The 19838-nt window shown below is 41.9% G+C and overlaps 3 protein-coding genes across 5 annotated transcripts; 1 reads left to right on the forward strand and 2 right to left on the reverse strand.

The window, feature by feature from the left end:
• Window positions 1-1270: 1270 nt before the first annotated feature.
• LOC128723490 (probable RNA-binding protein EIF1AD) lies at window positions 1271-2823 on the reverse strand. 3 transcript variants are annotated; one of them, XM_053817238.1, is made up of 2 exons: window positions 2806-2823; window positions 1271-2262 (listed from the first exon to the last, which is right to left on the reverse strand). In XM_053817238.1, the coding sequence occupies exon 2, from the start codon at window positions 2108-2110 to the stop codon at window positions 1610-1612; it is 501 nt and encodes a 166-aa protein (XP_053673213.1). In that variant the 5' UTR covers window positions 2111-2262; window positions 2806-2823; the 3' UTR covers window positions 1271-1609. The 3 variants fall into 3 exon arrangements, with proteins under 3 accessions (XP_053673213.1, XP_053673212.1, XP_053673214.1); XM_053817237.1 differs by lacking the exon at window positions 2806-2823 and adding an exon at window positions 2580-2662; XM_053817239.1 differs by lacking the exon at window positions 2806-2823 and adding an exon at window positions 2492-2562.
• Window positions 2824-3306: 483 nt separating this feature from the next.
• On the forward strand, window positions 3307-5457 carry LOC128725357 (DDB1- and CUL4-associated factor 10). The gene has a single exon (XM_053819097.1). The coding sequence runs from the start codon at window positions 3307-3309 to the stop codon at window positions 5188-5190; it is 1884 nt and encodes a 627-aa protein (XP_053675072.1). The 3' UTR covers window positions 5191-5457.
• A 198-nt stretch (window positions 5458-5655) lies between these two features.
• Window positions 5656-15228, reverse strand: LOC128724159 (protein cappuccino). The gene is made up of 8 exons (XM_053817924.1): window positions 14871-15228; window positions 11873-12043; window positions 10657-11382; window positions 9991-10157; window positions 8112-9585; window positions 6292-7353; window positions 5926-6223; window positions 5656-5857 (listed from the first exon to the last, which is right to left on the reverse strand). Exons 1-8 carry the CDS (start codon window positions 15226-15228, stop codon window positions 5746-5748), a joined length of 4368 nt encoding a protein of 1455 aa, XP_053673899.1. The 3' UTR covers window positions 5656-5745.
• Between the last annotated feature and the right edge of the window lie 4610 nt (window positions 15229-19838).

Consider the following 19838-nt stretch of genomic DNA (forward strand, 5'->3'; position numbering starts at 1 on the left):
TACTTCATTTTTCAAAAAACCTATTGTTGAAGTATACAGTATGATTTAATTGATGTTGTATCTACATTTCATTAGATACACAAAGGGAGTTAAACTACAATTGAATGCAATGCTTAGCTCCACAAGTCCGTTTTGAAACAAACACAACTTAAATCATACACTGCAGTACATTAATTTTGAATAATACAACAAATCAGCAAAAATAATCTGTTCTATAAATCTGTGCTTCAAAGCACGGTGCTAATGTTGATACTAATTATGATGGCGTGCTCCATCATAGGTCTGTGGCGTAAGGAATTAGGAACAACTCATATATAAAAAATACTATCATGATAGTGATAGCGATGTGTAATGGAGTAAACTAACAAAAGTCAAAGATAAAAATAGGAAATGAAAGTGAGTAAGCTACTTCAGAAAGTAATCATGTTTGCTTTTGTGATGCTAAATGGTGTAATAAGCGTGTGAGTCTTTCTCCGGCGAATCTGCAGCCCGCCGCAGTTACTTTTAATCTTCATCCACTCTTCAAGTGCCTGTATTTTACTTTGTTTGAAGGAATAACAAATATGATAAATCGATTAGAGACAGAGAAGATTAAATTGAAAGGGTACGACTGGTGCGAGAAATAAGGAAAGTAAATAGGAAAGTGTTTTTTCGACCTGTGTTGTAAATGCGTATTTCAAAATTGGCTTTATGATTTGGAATACAGCGCTCCTATTATCCTTTTAAATATCCATTTCCATTGAACAGGGCTATAGGTTTCTACAATCGTAGAGTTTTAAAAGAAAACATAATGGAAATCATTTTGCTGTAGTAAAAGTTCAAACATACTTACTAGCTGCAAACTGTTCTACCGTAAGCAAAAGTACTATAGCTAGAAATACGTAACAAGCAAACCCTTTCAGTGTACTCTTTACCGCTCTTAAGAAAATTTTAATATTGAGTTAGTACCATACCGTAATCGAAAGGTACAGTTATTGCAGAATTCAAATAGTAGGATAGTCACATATAGTAGGATTATGCCCTTATTGTATGTTATTTTATAGCTTTTAAAGGTGAACTAGACCATCGTCGCGAGGATTTTCAAACTAGTATTACATTTAGTGTTCAAAAGGTAGAAGCATTCCAAGGACATATAACTGATACAATATAGCGTAGAATGTCTTGCATTGGGGTGCACTCTTTGAATGCATTGCAATCGTTGGAAATCAAAAATTCAATGAAAATAGTTGAAAAGCAACGAAATTCGATTAGGAGATATATATTTGATTGGTAGACAGCGTTGGTACGCAACGTTTGAATCAACCGTACAAAGGAGTTTTACTTCTACGTCAATAGGTCGAAACGTATTGTTACGTTCTATTCTCATCGCTCGCTCTGTCTCTCGCAAAAGCCAAAGCTAAAATATGAAAGAGTGCTAAATGATTGATAAACAATCATTCTTTCAAATAAAATTAAGCATACGCAATTACAAATGTACATACACGTGTATAATTGATAATTCCATCTTATAAACTAATAAACGCATTGTACGCCGTTATGCCAGAAAACGTGCATTCGAATCAAGAGTTTAGCCATGCATTAGGGACATCATTTTGGTGCTCTAGATGCTTTATTTGTTACATCTATCGTCGTTAATGCTATCATCTTCATCTTCATCAATCGCGCTATCCTCATCCTCATCTTCGTCGTCATCGTCATCTGAGCTTTGAGCAACAAATTTCCGGTTGGTATTTCGAAATAGTCCATCCTCGTCCAAGTTTTCTTCTAATTCTCGCTTTTTGCTAAACTTTCGAGGCCAAACACCTTCCTTTTCAAAGATCTTGATGTGCGTCGGTGTCAAAATTCGGCATATTTCGGCCTTCACCTTATTGCCTTCCTCTATTGGTTCAATCAGTACAAAATTGCCTCGCTTTACCCACACATTTTTGCGAAACTTTACAGGCATTGATACTAGAAAGCTTTCTTCGTTGTCTTCTGCAGTTTCGACTTCATGCAAATTGTTCCCCCTGCTAGCCACGATGCGGACGATGCGCTGATTTTCTTTCGGCACTTCGTAATCGTCTGCCTCTTGTTCCTTTAGAACGTGTTTAATTTTCGTAACACGTGACATGTTCCAATTGCAATCCAATTAGTGGTATTTAGAATTACTTTCCAAGTAACATCTAGCGACGTCGTGTCTTATCTTCACTGTGGGATATTGCATTGGCTTAACACCATACACCAAATTATCTTGTTTTTATACTCAAATCCCAGAAGAGTTCGCTGCAACGAGATGGACAAGAAAATGCGTGAATGTTCTCGATCAATTTTAGTGATCTTCAACATTTATAACAATGATCATTTTTTAAATTTACAATTATTACGCTAAGATGAAAGATGATTTTATTTTGGTAAACAATACTCCGTTTTTTGCTGGTTTAGAAACTTTGACTAGACAGTAATTAGAGCGGAATTGAAAATCAAAACACAAGCTATTATTGATTGTACCTACTTGTTGGCTGAGGATAATGATACCGGAGCAATTGAATTTTAATAGATATTTAAAAGCAAAATAAACTTTTCCTTGGATGGATTCTGACCGAAACAATGGAGCGTGCTCATCCTGTGACACTGTAAACGTCAAAGCTAACAGTTTTTCTGTATTTTAATGGTTGAATTGCAGTTTTCCATTGTGATGGAAAATGCCGCAACAAAATTTAAGCCAAATACTTTTATTTCAAAACACTAAATGTTACAAATAGCTCCAGAGGTTCGTTGGACTATTCTATGTCAGTTCCTCAGCCATACGGGTAAATGTTTACATACCGGACAACTCAATCGCGTTGTTAGCAATGGGATGGGTGTAGTGTCAAATAAGCATTTGGTAAACAAAACAGCACGATACGATTTATTTCACTTCATAGTAAACAATTTGCATGGCCTAGCGGAGCTTTGACACGTAAATACATATAACTAATTCTATTTCTATTTAGTACCATCTTCTTATTTTTCAATACTCATTTTATCGTTTTTGTTTGTAGAAATGAACGTTTCTTCATTTTAGATCACAAAAAATAGTGCTTATTTATTGTTTCAGTAGCTGTGGTTGCTTAGTCATTTGATTCCCGACATACATTGAACGAGAAATAAAAAAAAATTCTTGCTGCAAAGATCCCGTTGAACGAAGAAATAGCATTGCGGTTTCCATCGAATGCCACCGGTTGTGGCATAACTGCTGAGATGTTCTGCTAAAGTGTTCGGAACCGTAGCAATTAGCTTCGCAAGACTTTGTTCTCACAAAGCAGTTATCACAACCAACCAAGAAGCATGGATTCGGCGGGCTCTAAAACCCGATTCATGCCGTTGTACCAATGGTGTAAAGGGAGGGAGCGTGGATTACAACCGCGTTTCGGCGATGCAGACACAATTCACCGCACCATCTACCGGTCGCTGGAACCGAAAAAGATCTGGAATGATCCCGGCCGTTTCTCCAGCATCGTGCGGGACTACGGCGGAACGTACAATCTGGAATTCTCGCATGACGGCTCGCTGCTGGTGGCGGCATGCGAGAAAAAATCGATTGTTTTGTTTGATCCACTCACGGAGATACAAATATGCGCGGTTAAAAATGCCCACAACGACAGCGTAAACTGCATAAAGTTTATAGATGATCGGCTCTTCGCCACCTGCTCCGATGATACAACGGTTGCTTTGTGGGACATCCGTAACCTAAGTAGCAAACTTCGCACCCTGAACGGGCATACTGGCTGGGTGAAGAACGTAGAGTACTCAAAGCGTGACAGCGTGCTACTATCGTCCGGGTTCGATGGGTCGATCTACGCCTGGGAGATTAACAATTGCACTGAATACGGCTCCGTGTGCCGGCGAGTCCTGCATACTTCTGGGCTGCTGCGAACACGTTTGACGCCGGATGAGAATCGGTTAGTGCTCAGCACGAGCAGCGGATATCTGCTGATCATTCACGATCTCGATCTTGCCAACCTCGCGGGAGATCTCGACGGGTTTTACCCGAATGTCTACCGGTTAATGCAATTCGGCAGGCAGCTTATCCCGATGGCGGCCCGATTCAGGCACATGTTTTACAGTAAGCGCAAGAAGAATCGCGTGGAGCTGGTGACCGACTTTCCAGCCGACAACTCTCCGGAAATGGTGAGCGGCCTGACGATTCATCCGCAGGGCTGGTGCACTCTAAGCCGAAACGTTTCTTGCGACGAAAAAACCGAATGGTCCGTAGTTCACGATATTCAGGAAATGCCACAAAACGACGATCTGGATCATGATGAAGAGGAGCTGCTTGAGCGCGAAAACGAACGTCGCGGTGAGGAAGAAACGAAAGACGACAGCGCGGATGTGGCACCGCGAATACAGCCAAGCACGAGCGGGTTACGGTTAACCCGAGCCAATCATATGGGCAGCGTGTTTCGTCTCAACGTAACCATGCGTGAAATGGTATCGTCAAACAGTGCAAGCAGGGAACGTCCCGGAGAGGCGAGCACCAGCCGGAGCGCGGCTTCGGATCGTAATAATGAAGCACCATCCGGGTCCAGCTCCGGTTCACTGCAACAAGAAGTCGAGAACATGGAGGCTGGTCCAAGCACGCAACCCTCAACGCCCTGGAATGTGAGCGGACGAAACAGGCGTGGTAGCCGGATGATGGGCACGGGACGCAACGCACGCTCCGACATCTCTAGTACGGACATCTGGGCAACGGAGGTAATGTTTCGAGACCGCAATAATCTGTCCAATACGAACGTGCGAAACAACCGAGGTCAAATTTACGGCATAGTTTCGGGCGTCAGCTCGTCCCCTAGTACCGGGTACTCGGGTGCCGGCAGGAAACGCGTTTGCAGAAACGTGGCTCGCAATACGGCTCGCATGCTTTATTACATTCAGGAGTCCAACACAAACCAGGGCTACATGAAGGAATCTTGTTTCTCGCCAGACGGTAGAGTCATTTGTTCGCCGTACGAGAACGGCTTCCGGTTGTTGGCATTCAATGAAAACTGTAACGAGCTTCAATACGCCACCAATCTGTCGAGCAACGATGACGCAAAGCAGCTGATAGAAGTGAAGCGCAAGCAGTGCCACTCGTCGCTGGTCGTTAGTAGCCAGTTTAGTCCTCGCTTTCCTTTACTTGTCACCGGGTGTTTACGGGGGAAAATAGTCTGGTACCAGCCAGCACTAAATTGATGCTTCATCGTGGCAACACTGTATTCCCACTGCCTAGCCAAACTGCATTCGTTCAGGATGGCAAACCAACAAATAATCTAATCATCATCATTACAAGATACAAGGACTGCTAGGTAAAGCTGGTTTTAATGAAAAAAAAAACAAAAACAAAACCCGTCTACAACAAGTTGGATCGATCGGATCGTGGCTAGTACATTACTAGCAAGCGGAGTGAAACGAATGAAAGTGTACTAGTGTGTATCATTCGCCGTAAAGAAGCATAATAAAATTGGGTTTGTCTGTGCAGCATAAATGGGATTTGTTGTGTACATACTGGGCAATAAGGTATCGAAGGCATACGAAAAATAGCTAAAACTTTCTGTATTGTAGTTGTTTTTGCACTTCACTATATATTCGGACGCTGTAGAGCTATTTTGCGAACTGATGTTAAATGTAACTCGTAATGGTTTGTTTGAAAAGTTACGTATTATAATACCGTTTTATTGAGTTCTTGCGTGTCACAAAAATACAATTCGAACGCCCACTATATCAACGTATCACCTAGGGCAGCTATAGCTAAGTTTGCATTAATCGCTTCATACGCTCCTTTAGGGAACCAGGCTTTGCCTTGCTGGTAGTTTGCCTCGCCGCCGTCGTTGTCGAAGAAGGACGTTTTGTTTTTTTCAACCTGAAATTAGAGTAATAGAGCTTTATTACGTTCAGTCGGAAAACCTACGTCGTTAGGCGCACTCTTACAGCTCGTTTAGATGATGTTGCATTTCCTTCTTGAAAATGCTCCTAAAATCGTGTGCGAATGGGAGCCACAGCTCGAAGAACATTTCAGGCTTGCACTCTTCTAGCGTGCCAGTTTTGGGCGTAAAATGATAGAACTGCATCGTGCGTAAGAAGCATTCGCGACACTCGAGTAGCTTGCAGCACTGCTTTTCGATGCGCGTAGTTGCCTTTTGAATGAATTCTTCCATTATCTCCTTGAACGGGTGCAGATGGTCCTCCGTCGATTCGCGTATAACTTTATCCGCCGTCCTGCGGCACTCTACAACGGGGGATGTGAGAAATTTGTTGGTGATGAAGTAACAAAATCAGTTGCCAAATACACGTTACCTTCTGTTTTTGAGCGCAACATTGTGAGCTGCGATTGACAATCGTCATAATCCACTAGTACGGCTTTATCGAGATCACCGGGATCCGGAATGGGTAGCTTAATGTCCTGCAATATAATGCCACTCTTGCGGCATTGGCTGATGTAGGTGCGAATGATGAAATGCAACAGCGTCGTGTTGGTGTCCGCGGATTTTACATCTTTCAATTTACTCAAAATCTCCAACCCAAATCCATCGGCTTGTCCGCGCGTACGATTGCCACCGTTCATGAAGTTGCCCAAAGTAAGAATGATCGAAAACAGGTGCTTCAGTTCTTCGCTCTCTACTAGGAACTCACTCGTTTGCTTCACTGTTTTCAGTTTGCGTGAAACACATTTGTACAGCTCGTCGAACTCAGCCTGAAAAACGATGCAAGAAATTCGCTCTGAAAAGAACGATATGCTCGAAATGCGCAACAGAAACTGTTCCGGTTGATCCAGCGGGATCGCATTATTGTTGTTAGCTAGGCTGCTCTCGGCGTACTCTCGGATCTGTGCGAGTTCTTCCTCATTTGCCTTGATTTCAAGAATTTTCTGCATCGCTTCCAAGCTAACTACGGACGTGTCGCAATGGTAGATCGCGCATTCGATCTCATCCCACTCGACGTGTAAGCTTTTTGCGAATATGCCCACATTTTGCGAACGTTTGCAGTCGAGTATTTTGACGGTTTTCTCTGGCTTTTCCACCTTCTCGCGTAACTTTGGAATTATCACTTGTCGCGAAAAAAGTTGCGTGAACTCTTCCAAGTTGTCGAGGCTTGTTTCCTCCAGTTCTTGCCATAGGCCTGTTTGCTTTTCGACTTCCAGCGATGCTGGAGGCGTTACATTTTGTTCCGAACACGCTCCTTCACCCGCATCCGGCACATTCGTCGCACTCGATAACGAGGATGGTCCGTCGACTTCCTCGGCGAACGATGCGGACGTTGCGCTTGTGCTTTTGGTCACGGTGCTTTTTGGTGCTAGAATGCGGGTCCAATAGAGCGGTTTCATCGGTTTTGGTGGACTAACCGGTTGCTTGCGAAGAGCTAGCGAAAGAAATAGAATGATGCTAATGTTATTGTGCTGTTTGCTTGTTTTGAACATACACAAGGAGATTTTGACTATTGACAACTACAATAAAACTGTGGTTCTAACAGCCAAGGAAACGTGTAAAACAATGAGGAAACATACAAGGGAAGATAAAGTTCTACAAAAGTTTCACCCACAAGTAAAAGGTTCGTAACAATAAGGCAAAATGTTATGCACTGCATCTAGAAAGGTGCCATTTTAGAGGAATCTGAGATCGTGACCGAACCAACGAGGAGTGGATCACAGATGATGTTCGAACAATGCTTACATTTAGAAGTAACGGGTCAAATAATATCGTCAAAAATTAAGGATTGCTGTACAGCTTTTGATGAGGGAATACTTTTTTAACATGGGAACATCATGTGCTCTAAACGTGAAAATCGCAGGGACAAAAAAGGGAATAAAAGAAACGTTAACGGATTAATCGTCTAAAAAGCATAATATTACTGCTAGTGCTACTTAAGTGCATTACTTCGTGAAAGAAACGACAAATATGGTGAAAGGAGGTATATTGTGTGTGTGAACGTGGGGGAGGTAGTAAGTGGAATTTGAATGATAGTTCAAAACGGGTACAATGTTATTCCAATTGCAGCTGGAGTAGTACATTTCTTCCTAACCGAGAAAGTGAAACAGGTGAAGGGAAAGCAGAAATATGGGTAGTAGTAGAAATCCAAAGAAAAAGAGATTGACATTGAGAACAAAAACAAACGCTTACTATTCGCCGCATACCATCCTCCGGGCACTGGTATGGGTAGTGGTAGTGGCGGAGGGCCACTGGTGTTCGCACTAGGGGAAGCACTTGACGCTAATTTACCTGGTCCGGGCGGTGCAGCTGCATACGGTCCGCCACCCACGTTGCCACCACCCCCACCACCAACACTACCGGGAGGAGGAGGTGGAGGTCCTGGTGGAGCCGATCCAGCAGCTCCTGCTACAGAACCCAACCCCATCGGTGGGGGCGGTGGAGGTGGCGGACACATGGAACTAGGACCTTTCCCAGCACCACCGAATGGCGCCATTGCTGGAGGCGGCGGTGGAGGTGGAAGAGGCGGTGGTGGCACCGGAGGTGATGGGAATGGGAGCAGGTTACCGGGAGGTGGCGGTGGTGGTGGTGGCGGTGGAGGAGGTGGTAGCGGAGGTGTTGAAGGTGCCGCCTCATTTGCAACTCGAGCCAACACGGGCTGTAGTGCAGGTGGAGGTAGTGGCGGTGGCAATGGTGGCATTATGCCCAAACTACACGAATCGGCCATGCCCCGTTGGGTATTGTTTTGGTCAGTCTGGTCGGTTTGCGTTTCTCGTGTTACTGAGCTTGGTTTCAGATCCTCTGAAAATGCCGTGTAATCCGGTTCTTGTGGATCATGTTTAGATTCTACTGTGGATTGCTTTGGAAGCTTTGGCAATGCATTAGACAGCATCAGGGGTTGGGAACAATTAGAGCAAACATAACGTGGCGCATTCAAATCACACGCGACAACGTTGTTACAATTGCTGCTGCGGTTACGCTCGCTTTCTCCAGTTGAAAAGCTTGCATCGGGATTGGCGCAGAGGAATGTTTGTTGAGTAGAGTTAATCGTTGTATCACATTCAATGGTAGCAGTCATCGGAACATTTTGTGCGCCGGCTGTGTGCTGTTGATTTGCTGTATCCGACTCCGGGTTAGACGGGCAGTTGGAAGCTGCAGCGATTCCAGATCGCTTGATAGGCGTGCTTGTGAATGCCTCGAACACTGTGCATTCGGTTTCGTTGAGCAGATCCATCCTGCCCTTTTCGTATATCGTGCAGTCCGTTTCATTGAGGCGATCGTGTAACTGAAGCCGTAAATATTTGCCTGGTTGCGATGTATGCCTTTCGATGTAACTACCATTTGTAGCGTCTTCGCTACCGGGACATTCGTTAGAAACCAGCTCTTGCAAAATACCCTTGAGTTGATCGATCGTTTCGCAGTTTGTAATGCGGCGACGCAAACGCTGAAAATCGGTTTCTTTGTGATCTCCATTTTGATCTTGATCAGGTTTCATGATTTTTTTGTTTTCAGGTTCGGTATTTGTGCTCGTTGATTGGTGGCAGGTGCTTTTCGTAGTACACTGGTTCGGCACATGCGGCCAGACTATGTGCGGCTCAAGCCGACCAGGGGTAACGGGTGTCGGTGTAGGGGGCTCGGTATGTGTCCACTGGTACATGAGATTTGTCTGCAAACAAACAGGTACATGATTTTAATATCAACAACAAAACACCATCACGCATCAAGCGGCATCGAACGGCAATACTTTCGACATATATTGTGCATTATTATTCAACCTACGAACTAATTGTTGTTTGTAACATGCCTACAATTTGTCTCTCTAATAACCTTTTCACAATAATCGAATATTAACGACACTGAGGCATGGAGCCTATGCTATCATGTCTTATCATTTCGTTTACCAACAACTGTTATCGCAACGTACGTCCATTTTATCTCTCTGGAGAGAGAAAAGGTCTGGTGAATAAGAAACAAAGCATCAAAGTGAAATGATTGCAAATTTTAGTTTACGTTGAGGCTTAGATACTTGAAACCGTTTTTATGAGTTCGTCGGTGAGGGCTATTGACTTACCCGAAAGGTGTCTTGTAGTGGAGCATGTTTATCAGGAATCTGTTTCATAACACCCGCAACGAGAAGATTTGTACAGTACTGAAACAGTAGAGCTTGCAAATCTTGTTCGTTAACTCCGGGTAAGTTTGCCGCCAGTGAAGACGAAAGCCAATTGATTAACATATGACCTAAAATAAACGATGAAAAATTAAACATTATTAGGGAACTCATGACAAAGTAAAAATCAAAATCTGTACAAAACTAAGAGACGATTGAAATAAAAATTAAAAAAAACTCATGGAATATGTACAATCTATATATTTAACAACTAAAAATAAAACGAAACAGTTTTAAAAACAACATTTTGTTTGTTTTTGTTTTTTACAATTATTTCACGTCGTGCATTATGATGCTCCCCAAGTTACATCACAGTGAAACTGTGAGGATGAAAGAGATTTGTTGATTGGCTTCGACTGAAGCATTTTTGCTTTGCTTAAAAAAATTTGGCACTGAATACTAATGTAGCAATACAAAGATCCACACATAAAGCTTTGAATACGATCATCCGCCGATCTGATCTGATCTTACTCATGGTTTGTAAATGGAACGAAAAGATCAAATAATTCTAAACACATGACATCGAGCAACATCTTACGAAACACGAAAAAGCTTAGCGTTGGAGTTTACCTTCGAACTTTTCATACGAAAAAAAGTTTAACTTTTCCGGAACGTAGGATGGCCGTACGACCCTATTGGCAGGTGTTGTACTCGAAAAACTACTAGCTGCAGCGATCTTTCGGTCGGTCAAAACGGGCAATTTCGTTCCAGCGTAAAGGTTCGATTTGGTCAGCACTCGCGAGGGCCTTCCATTTTCCAGCGCCCGCGTCGTTGTTACTGCTCCCGATGTGGCTCCATTGGTGTCTGTTCCGACGGAACTAGCCGCCCTTCGGTGGGACAGAGGGATCCGTTTGCGATCCATGTTCTCTTCAGGGGACGTTTGCGGCGAGTCATCGACTACAGTTTCTGGCTCGATACAAACGCTGCTTACGTTGTGTTCGATGTGCAGGTTTGTTGGCGTCCAATTTGAGCATTGCCATTCGTGGCAGGGCGGTACATCGATATTGGATACATTCTCACACTGCAGCTTAGATTTTAGGCGTTCTTCTCGGTCTACGCCAGCGCCATCGAGTGTCAACGGAGCGTTTCGGCAGATGGTTAAATGCACCGAAGCATTGCTTGTGGCCTGAATTGCAGCCGCGGGAGTTACGACAAGATCACAGATGTTTTCCTCCGAATAGTAAGCCTCGTTGATTTCGGTAGCAAAACCGCCCTGTGGTGACACCGGATCCGTAAAGATCGAGTCAGAGCTGGACGACGTTGCACGTTCGCGCAAGGGAAGTACATTCGATGTATCTACAAAGAAGATCGTTATCGTTGAGTAGCACTATAAAATCGACGACTAAACGAACAAAATGACGTGACCACTTTAGGGAAACCTGTTTGGCATGTAGATAGTTTAAACAGAAACGAGAATGCACCACAACGTAACGCACATCGTTTGTGCGTTCATTTCATTTCATTCGCACAACACGCATAGCACTGCTCACTCTTGCTTTGGCTTATGCACTCGCTGGATTCAATGAATCATTCATTCCTAGACTCAACTTGGCTACTTGGGTGCGTGCGGTAGTGGTGGTAACGTTGGATACTCCAGCATATACCCCGTTATGTTTCGCCTACTGCGATCACTGGGTCGCTTTGTCTGCAGAACGGGACCACCGTGAAATGAAGCTAAATTTCTCGTTCTTCCGCGATAGAAACACTAGCTGAGATGCTGCCACACTTGCCAAACCACTTGTTGCATGCTGCCCTAAAGGAACAAACCGTTTATCATGACACCAACCTTTGCTGTTGAGCGGTGGCGCGGACGAAATCACGGGCGTCTGTTTATCTTCGGAAGCTAAATTTTGATTGAGCGAATTGGCCCTTTTCCACGAATCGGTGGTGACAACGATCGGGTGGGTTGGCTGTCGATCGACAACACTACCACTGAGAGCCACGGCCAAAAGATCGGCTTCTCCGAAAGAAACGAATAGAAAGAGAAAAATAAACAAGCATGTTTTTAGATCACCTAGCAGCTGCTCTTTCAGCACACGTGTAGTTATGCTCTAACTTCTTCTCTTTTTGATCAAAACAATCGATGCGTAAGAAGATCATGCTAATGACACAAAACATGTGAACATGCATACTTGCAAAGTAAAAACGCTAATGAAAACAGTTGTATGAATCTCGTTACACGAAATCAATAGGCGCATAAAATGAATAAACGATTTTCTAAGTTATGAATGATTCTTTGAGCCAATCAGAGAAATAAGTGCGAATGAGTGAAATGTATGCTACACCGTTGTCTCGATTTTTGTCTAATTTTATAACTAAAATAATAAAGTATGCTTTATGTACCGGTGACTTCGATGTCCAAACAGAACTGACCTCAAGTCACAGATACCTGCAGCTAGAGCCAACTGAAACGGTGGTGTTGGAATGTGTTTGTAGAATGGACAGGTAGTTATATGATTCAAAGCAACACTCCAACGACGCGGAAGGGAAGAGATGGAATGGAATTGTTTAAATTGTGTATGGAAATGCGTATGATCTGATCGTTAGATGCTCCATCGTAATATAGTTTACTCAATTTACAAACATAGTAGGTCGTGTGCGACACAGGACTTATAGGAAATGATCATTTAGCAAAGTGCTTGAGTAAAGAATATGCTGCAAGAGATGCTTGTTTATCTGTCGCCGCAGTTGTTTGCTACTAACACATCAAACAAGTGAAGAATTGTAAGGCAAGGGTGTCGAACGCCCTCATTCAACATTGCAAATGAAATAAAATAAACATAAACATAATGAGTTTGATGATCTGAAACACGTTATATATAAGTTCGTTTTATTATCACTATTCAATCTAATATTTGGTCATGAAATTTGATTTTTCTATTTTCATAATAAGTATGCCCTTAAATTAAAGTCTGTGCAGGCAAATGTTTCCCATTCAAAAATCGTGCAGTATGGCTTAAAATCAAAATAAATGTCATAAAATAATAAAATAAATGTCATATAATAAATCAAAATCATAAGTAAAATAAATGATATTATTATATTTCACTTGCTCTAGAAAACAAATCACCCCATAGAGATCAAAGAAAGATAGTATCATTCAAATTTTCCATTGATGCTTACAAAATTGTCATCAGTTGATACAATTGTTGATACAAAATGTTGATACAATTGTCACAAGAAAAAGCTGTAATGTAAGCTTATTTTAATTGCTCAAAAATAAAGGTGTGCTAAGACCTATAATAATAATAGGCCAAAGACTGCTTTTCGAAAATTAAACAGATGTAGACCACATCCGTTCTGTTTATATAAACAGTATATATAAACAGTATTGGTTCAAATGATAAAAATGAAATGAACTGTATAAGATCACTTATTCGTAGTCTTTGATAATATTAGCAAGGATATGCATGTATAGCATGTATGCATGTTGTGGAAATACTTCTGGGTACCGAGAATTTTTATAATTATTTACCAGAAATACAGACTCAAAGCGATGTGTCATAATTTTTTAAATAATAACTTTGTAGTCTCTCGAAAAATCACGTTTTTATTTTCTTCCTTCCCAAAAAAGAAAAGGTGCTATAATTTTTTAAGCATTCGCGCTTGGATATGAGATCAGCAATCGAGAAACATTGGAAGAAAAACTTTAGAATAATTTAAAGCCATTCAAATTGCAATGCATCAAAAATTTGAGAAGCTAAGAAACGTGAAAAATATGATGAAGAATTAGGAATCAAAATAAACTAAATATGAAAAACACTAAATGGAATCCAATAGATATGATTAAAAAGTGTAATATATGAAGTTGCTTATGAAGGATGAAAAATTACAATAAAGCACAATCAAGAGGCACAATCGAAAGCATAATTTTAATACATTCAAAATATTTTGATGTTGATGTTATGAAACATTGAATAAAATGTTTAAATGGATTAGCACTGCCTTAGAATCATACAAGATAAAAAATATACAATACAAACACTATACAAAAACATACAAACACTATCAAAATAAACGAAACTTAGAATGGAAAATAATAAAAATACAGGGGTAAAATAAGACAATCAATAAACATATCTTTATAATTTTGTAAATATAAAAATCAAAGAGCAGTTTTACTAGAAGTAAAGCACTTCAAAGAAATATGATTATACAAAATGAGTGGAGCGTTATCAATAAAGTTTGGCAACATCGTAAAACCAACGATGCATTTCTACGAACAGAGCGAGCATACGGCAATTGAATTTGCATCGAATTTTCATATGTTTCACAATTTACATATGTTACATATGCGTGTTCAAATGTTTGCAAAGCATTTGGCTTAAATTTATTTCGCACCCAGTTTTCACCGCACAGTTTTCCATGCAGGCGGGTTTAAAAAGAAAAAGATAGCACCTGCTGCATGTGCCATTATCTTTGCTAGGCGAAATGTTACACTTCTCACGCGAAAGCCGTAGAAAAATTAAACCTAAGCGGTGTGAAATTTAAACCAACGCTTTCAACCTGCTCCGTATGCAAAATGCATGCACATGTATGCAAAAGGGCGCCGTGGTATCAAAGTGCGTGAAAGTACCATGTCTCGGTTTGTGAGGTGTGAATTTAAAGCCGATCAATGAATTCGACTCTTAAGCTAATAATACAATCGGGCTTGTTTAATATTGATACCGCGTAAGCTCTTTCCCTGAGACTAGAAAATGGAAGAGTTTTTTTTATGTTTTGACGCGATGTTGACGCGTAAATCAAGCTGGGTACGAGCATAAGCAAAGTAACACAATACTAACCATTTGGTTCTTCCACAAGCTCCTTCGGTTCCCGCTCGTTGTTATCAGCTGATTTCGAATGCTTACTAAGGCTGCCTTCTTCATCCAAGCGGGAGGTGCTCTTGCCAGAGTGAGATATCGCATCCAGCAGGATATTCGAAAACCCATCTTCCTCCGCATCAGCACCGGCAAGGTCAGGCTTGATGTCATCTCTGTCGTCTCTGGGTTTGCCGCTGCTATCGTGCTCGACGAGCAGCTGCTTCCGCTTTCCGAACTTGATGAAACTCCGTCCCTTCGAGAGGGATGGCGTTTTGGCTGCCCTTGATGCGGGCTGCTCAGCTGACGCGATCGGTTGGGAGGATGTCTGTGCATTCCCCATATCGCGGCTCGTACACAACACAGTCTCAGGTTCGGTTTGATTTCTCCAGTCGAATAACACACGTACAGCTTATTGCACTTCCTGCCGGATCATTTGGCGTAACTTTGGCCAGCGTAAATGTCACGCGGTTAACATCTCCTTTCATTAGCACTTTGACAAAAATTACTCGCAGCCAATTAGGAAAACACCTTCGAAACCACACCACACAAACAGCCGCAAGATTTCCTCTATTTCACATCCTGCCACAGTGCACTTCGATTAGGCTGGTTTACCAATAGTCGCGGGTTTCGCGATTGCAGCACAAGTTGCTACGCGTTGCTACGGCTAGCAAGGTTGTTTCAGGTCCCCGGTGAGGTCGACATTGATGCACGGCGCGGTGTATGGATTTTTCCGGCACACCTTTCACTGGGTCCACGCGAGAGAAGCCTACTTTGGTTTTTCCGACTGCAGGCTCGCAGAGTGCAGCCGTTTTGCTCACACTCACTGTGCCCTCGCGAGAGACTGCTGCTCCGTGTTTCGTAACTCCCAAAGGGCTCGATTCTCTCGGCTGTTTTGTTATGTTGTTCGAATCTCGCAACTAACCCTCGACCTGCGCAATGCGAAGGCCGATCGAAGTTGGCGCGTTTTTCCTCGCATAACTATCGGGCATGCACACATACACACGCACTCGAAGGGTTTTTTTTGTGCACTACTGTGAACTGTCAATTCGATCGAGCCGTTGGCTTGGACGGGGCAGCACGGAAAGAGCACGCATTTCCACGTGCGCGCTTGGGGGTGAGAAAATTTCACGACGCTCGCGTACACATATCCCCTGTGGTCGACGCGCACTTTGCAGACAGACCGCTTCTTGTTGCGTCGAGGTGGAAAATGGAACTGCTGCACGTTGCCCTCGTTTTGCCGTTGATTGGTCCGGGGAGGCCCAAATAACGACCGAATCACCACACCGTGGCGCCGCCCCGAGTGGTGGTGGCAACACCCCGTAAAGCCAACCGCAACGAAAGTGTAATCTTTACTTGATCTAGCGTCTGCGGTGTGTGTGTGTGTGTTTTTTTTTTTATTTCATTCCGTTCAAACCTCTATGGCTTTGGAATCGGCTGGAGAGCACGGTTCCGTGGGTTCTGTCTCGAAACACATTCGGCAAATAACGATACTGTTCCTTAAAAAAAACAATTTGAAAATCCACGCCTCATGCAAAAAGGGTTCGAAGGTGCATTCTAGCAGAAGCGATGGTATAACGCCTTACTGCATGGTCTTACGAATGGGGAATGGGGCGAATGATTTTGTAACAATGGTTTGGAAAAATACCGAGTGGGGAAAATAAATCGCGCTCGCAGTCGAACTGGAGAAGTATGTTAAAATAATATTTCCCGGTTTCTTTCTTTCACGGTACCGTGCACAGTTAAGCACATTGCATGGAAATTACTGTACACGAGCGTGGAAAATACAATTGTTGCCACTCGTGCGGGACGTATACGGGAAACGCCGGGGGTACGGATGCGTGGAAAAGCTAAAAATAATTTATCCGAGATCTACCGGAGAATGGAAGGCAGACCTCTTATGTACCGTGCGTTGATTCTGGTTGATGTTGGTTTTGTTTTTCTTATATTTTTTATTTTTTTTTTAGAGCGCTGAAAGCACTCATAGACTCCAGCTGGGATAGGAAGCTGTAATATTCTCGTATCGCTCTTTTGATGCAGGGTAGGAAAACTCAACGCAGCATTAAGTGATACCACACGAGTATCGATCGTCCATTTAATTTATTTCAAATTTACTTTAAGGGGTCATTAGTGCAATGATTAAAATGAGTGGTTTGTTGCAACATAATTTTAGCTAGAGCTATATTTTATCTAAACCATATCACTTAGCCCTGAACTAATGTGTGGAGAGGAGTTTTCGGTCCCCGATCTTCTAAATACACCGTGTATCAATGACAATGATAATATTAGTAGCTTAAGATAGCATATCCCTTGATGTTAACAGTGAAAACACCGTAAAGGATTGCGAAACGAGTCAGCTAAAATCGTGTAAAAACAGTAAACGCTTATATTTTCATGTTTTAGAGTGACCACAAAAGGAATGAAGGGGCTCATTGGCTGAAGCGTTAGTGTGCGGCACAAACACACGATATAGTGTCGGGTTTGTATCTCGACTGAGCCTTCCCTGTACGTTTGCAGGACTGACTATCCAGCTTCGTAAAAATACTAAGTCATACTAAGCTTAAGCTTAGCTTAGCAAGGCAGGCAATTGACCTGACTGTACACCCACTGATGAGCCATTTAAAAAGAAGAAGAAAAAGATAATGAAAATATGAAATCAATTTTTTTTTCATCTTTTTAAATGCTTAAATATACAAATAAATGATGTTATTTTTAAAATATTTGTTTTTTTTTATTTAATAGTTTTTTCTTGCAAAATTCGGACTTAACATTGATGCAACAAAGAAAGTGGTAAAAAAGGCTCACACAAACTGCAGATAGTCTTAGAACCGAAATATACGCATTCTTAGTAGCAAGCTTAAGCATTTCGATGCACTTGGAAAAGTATGGAAAAACTTTTGTTCCACCTTGACGAGAATTTTAAAACATTTTTACCGTCGTAGAACATCATCGGTCGGTAACGAAGAACAGGTCTACTCGTCGCACTTCAGTTTTATTTATTCTGTATGAAGTACAGTGCGATTTATGCACCTGTAGATTGGAAAGCCGCTTAAGGTGTTACAAAAATTAAGATTCTCGCTAAAAAACAACGCAACATAAATCTAAGACAGCGTGGGCTTGGTGATTCTGTGTTCCTCGGGGTGGCACCAGTAAAAGTATGTATTACAAAGTAGATGCTGTTTATTGAAAAACTTTTGTCCCCTCTTGGGTAGCTGAGCTGCTGCTCCTGGTTGTGTCCATTGCTCGTAGCTTCACACTGGGTTTCCTGGGTATTCGCGCTTAAACTACATCTCGTAGTTCTCTGAAAGTTCTCCAACAGTTCCTAGGGTAGCTGGTTACCGTGCAAAGCGTGCAAAGAAAAGTTATGAATTAAGGACCGATGCTAAGTATCCACTTGTTGTTCCGAACAATACACTTTCATAGCAGCTTAGTCTCTCACTTTCTCTTAACAGGCCAGTGCCGCTTATCGCACATCTTGTTTATTTGATAAAACTTACCATAAACACACACAAATCATCGATTCGGTTGCATTTAGAAAGAACACGGATGGTAACATGATTTGTTTTATTTTTGTTTTTCGTATTTGCTTTATTTAAAATATCATTTTTCAGTTTTTGATCAGTGTTGTTTCCTTTGCCTGCCGTTCGAAACAAAACCAGTCAAAACGGAATCTGAATCTATATACTTTCCAACATCCGAACGTACGCGCATATCTATGGACCGATCAGATCTCCTTCCGGCTGGCAAAAGAAAAGCCCTGCATTTCGTGAAATGTTCTTACTTAGGTTCTGTGGCTCTGTGAACGTTCATTTTACGGGTTCTATATATTTTGCTTAAATCGCGCCTTTGACAGTTGTTTTGCATTCATGAATGTATGTAATAGGAGAATCCGCTGTAATTTTCCTCTATGCGATGGGCTTACGGTTAGATATATTTACATGTTGCATATGTTTCACCTGTCCAACCTCGTTTCGGTTTACCAACCACGTCCTGCTTACTCTCTTCTTATATTAGCGTCACATTTTGTTGTATAAGTTTCAGTGTTGAGTTTTTTTTTCGCTTCTTCTTCCAAGTTCAAGAATCTTTGCTCGTTTTGGATCGCGTTTCCTCCGAATTCGCTATAAATTAAAATAATTATAGTTAAATGTTTACACTTATGGTCTAGTTTTTACATTGCTATTATTCCCGGTTCTACCCCTGGCGCAATCTTTACTGCTTACAACTTGCTTTGTTCCAATGATTCCCTCACTGCACTGTTCGCATTCGTATGGCGGGCAAAAGCTTTCCTATCTATCTAAGTTGAGTTTAAAATTATTAACCGTATATTTATATGTAAAAAAAAAAGAACAGCATGGTACGTAGCACATTTTGCCACGAGTTCTTAGCGCTTTGGGTGATAACGTTGATCGTACACTACCTTCCGTGCTTGCGTCGTAATCACTGCTGCAGAAAATTCGGCTTAAAGGTGACATCTTTGTTCAATGTGTGAAAATGTTTGTGCGATCGAGATCATTTTAGAATAGCTATGAACACGCAGAAGCAAACAATACAGAACATTTCTAATATACAGTGAGAGTTCGGCGACAACACCACCCATGTTTACTGATTTGTTAGGAAAGGATCGCGGTGAAGCGAAATACGATTATGAGATTTTCTATTCCCTCGCCATGAGAAGTTGCCACTTCAACCAAAGAAAATTAAATCGCTTGTGCTCGTAAATATCGTTGGCGAAAGTTCCGCAGAAGTTGTGTGTTAGTTTGGAAAATATATTGCAGCTCATTATGTTTTTGTTTCATAATATAAAAAAGGCCGTCTTTTTATGATTGCACATATATTAAATTGTATGAAGACAAAAGTATAACGTTCCAGCGCTTCAAACACAATAACGGGCACGGCACTGTTGCATTCAGCGCGTTCGACAGAGAGGAGAAAGAGAGTGAAAGAGAGCGAAAT

The sequence above is a fragment of the Anopheles nili genome, chromosome 3, assembly GCF_943737925.1.
Source record: "Anopheles nili chromosome 3, idAnoNiliSN_F5_01, whole genome shotgun sequence".
Taxonomy (NCBI): domain Eukaryota; kingdom Metazoa; phylum Arthropoda; class Insecta; order Diptera; family Culicidae; genus Anopheles; species Anopheles nili.

Excerpts from the sequence above, each read along its gene's own strand:
- LOC128725357 (XM_053819097.1), top strand. The coding sequence starts at position 3,307 with ATGGATTCGGCGGGCTCTAAAACCCGATTCATGCCGTTGTACCAATGG.
- LOC128723490 (XM_053817238.1), bottom strand. The coding sequence starts at position 2,110 with ATGTCACGTGTTACGAAAATTAAACACGTTCTAAAGGAACAAGAGGCA.
- LOC128724159 (XM_053817924.1), bottom strand. The coding sequence starts at position 15,228 with ATGGGGAATGCACAGACATCCTCCCAACCGATCGCGTCAGCTGAGCAG. Across the intron at positions 10,158-10,656 it reads TTCGTATGAAAAGTTCGAAG|GTCATATGTTAATCAATTGG; the intron begins GTAAACTCCAAC and ends CGTTTATTTTAG. Across the intron at positions 5,858-5,925 it reads CAACATCATCTAAACGAGCT|GTTGAAAAAAACAAAACGTC; the intron begins GTAAGAGTGCGC and ends CTCTAATTTCAG.